General features: G+C 54.7%; 1 protein-coding gene across 5 annotated transcripts in view; it reads right to left on the bottom strand.

Moving 5' to 3' along the window:
• LOC113202755 (uncharacterized) overlaps nucleotides 1-1,157 on the bottom strand; it is a 23,848-nt gene extending 22,691 nt beyond the window's left edge. For 4 of the 5 annotated variants that reach the window (XM_052269774.1, XM_052269776.1, XM_026417132.2 and 1 more), the window contains exon 1: nucleotides 812-1,157. In XM_052269774.1, the coding sequence (XP_052125734.1) occupies nucleotides 812-1,021 (210 nt within the window). In that variant the 5' untranslated portion in view covers nucleotides 1,022-1,157. The remainder of the gene's footprint in view (nucleotides 1-811) is intronic. The other variant, XM_026417131.2, reaches the window with a different exon arrangement.
• Between the last annotated feature and the right edge of the window lie 463 nt (nucleotides 1,158-1,620).

Below are 1,620 nucleotides of genomic sequence, written 5' to 3'. Positions count from 1 at the left end.
CTCGTTTAGAAACAAATGCCCCTGCAATCAGGATTTAGACCAAACCACAGGACTGCAACATAACTACTAAAGGCCACCGGGGATATACGCGACGCTACTGACAAGATATTACCCAGCATTCTTTATTTTGTATGATTTTAGGAACACGGTAAAAACAATGTGCCATTTTTAGCAAAAAGGGAAACTTTGAGGACCTCTCATATTTGAAGGAAACTCCTTGGATCTCACCTCAGATTTTGAGGGACCTCCTCAAAAATTGAGCAAAATCACACATTTTTTTAGGAGGGTTCCTCGAAATCTGAGAAGCTTCCTAAAACCAAGGGATTTTGTCAAAGTTTTCCCTTTCCCCTCAAAAAATGAGACACTGCATGTACCGTAAATGCATTCCCCCCAGTCCATGAAAATTAAACTAAAATATTATCTATTGGGTACACAAGCATTTCGTTTTTGATGCATTAAAATTATTAAATCACGTCAAAATTCAATATTTCTCTTTTTCTCTCTCTTTCTCTATCCAGAGCTACGCCACTGACTCCGTCGGCGCGGCGGGCCTCTGAGGGTGTGACAGCCAGCTTTATCGTGTCGGTAACAAACGGCGGACTTGTGTCCGATCCCAACAAATCTGAAAGGACGTCCCCCCGCCGGAGCAGCGCCGGAGCCGGGGGGCATAACTCTGCGTTATCGGCGTGCCCCCTGGCGGAGGGCCCCGGAGCACCTCGTTGTCCCCCCAGCCCCGCAATATTTCTGTCCCCCCCCCCCCCTCCCTACCCAGCCTTTGTTCTCTCCTGAATTCATAAACGATGCCCCTTACCACGCCCGAGTTGTTGCTGGCCAGCTTGAAGATGCTGTCCAGCGGGTAGTCCGCCGGCGACTTCGAGGGCGCGTCCCGGGTGGCGGCCCCCGCCAGCGTGATCCACGCGCGAGCGGTCGTCATCGGCGTGGAGCTGAGCGCGTCGGCGACCTGGATCGCCGCCACGGCGGCCGCGAGCAGTAAGGCGCGCATCCCCACGGGTGCCGTCATCGTCGCACTCTCTCGCGGTGGCTACGACGCCGACCTCGTCAGGTCCTCGACGGCATCCTGGTCTGCGCCGGGCACACGGCACACGCCTCAGCGGTAGCACACAATGGACTGCCACCAAGGACTGCTCCCCACCCACTCCCACCTCCTTCCCACTTCAACCGAGCTCCCGCAAGAAAAACGTTATAAGTGCAAGTTGCATTTTTTCCATAAGTGAAAACAAAATTGCATTTGCGTGGAATGAAAAGTGAAATATTGTTCCTGGCAGCAAATCGAATGCAGTGCAGACGGCCGAGGCACCGCTCGCATACGACAAGTTGCGACAAGTGTGTTTGTAATACCGAAGGTAATGGGGAGTGGACAGGTATGTGGTGCTGCTACACACTTAGACATCTCCCTCTCCCTTCTTTTCCCCTTCCCCCTCTATCTCGCCCTCCCCCCGGCTCTATCGCTATCCCTCCGGGGCGTGGCAGCGCGTGGGCCGGGGTGGTGGCGGTGGGGCCGGGGCCAGCACCCATCCGTCCCGCTGAGCCTGATTCAAAGCCCATTCCCTGGCGAGCTATCTGATAACTTAATGCCCACCGCGAGCGGAGGGGGGCGGG

Source organism: Frankliniella occidentalis, unplaced genomic scaffold (genome assembly GCF_000697945.3).
Source record: "Frankliniella occidentalis isolate FOCC.00 unplaced genomic scaffold, Focc_3.1 Scaffold102, whole genome shotgun sequence".
Taxonomy (NCBI): Eukaryota; Metazoa; Arthropoda; class Insecta; order Thysanoptera; family Thripidae; genus Frankliniella; species Frankliniella occidentalis.
The sequence above is the reverse complement of the archived record's forward strand: the minus strand, read 5'-3'. Positions and strand labels throughout refer to the sequence as shown.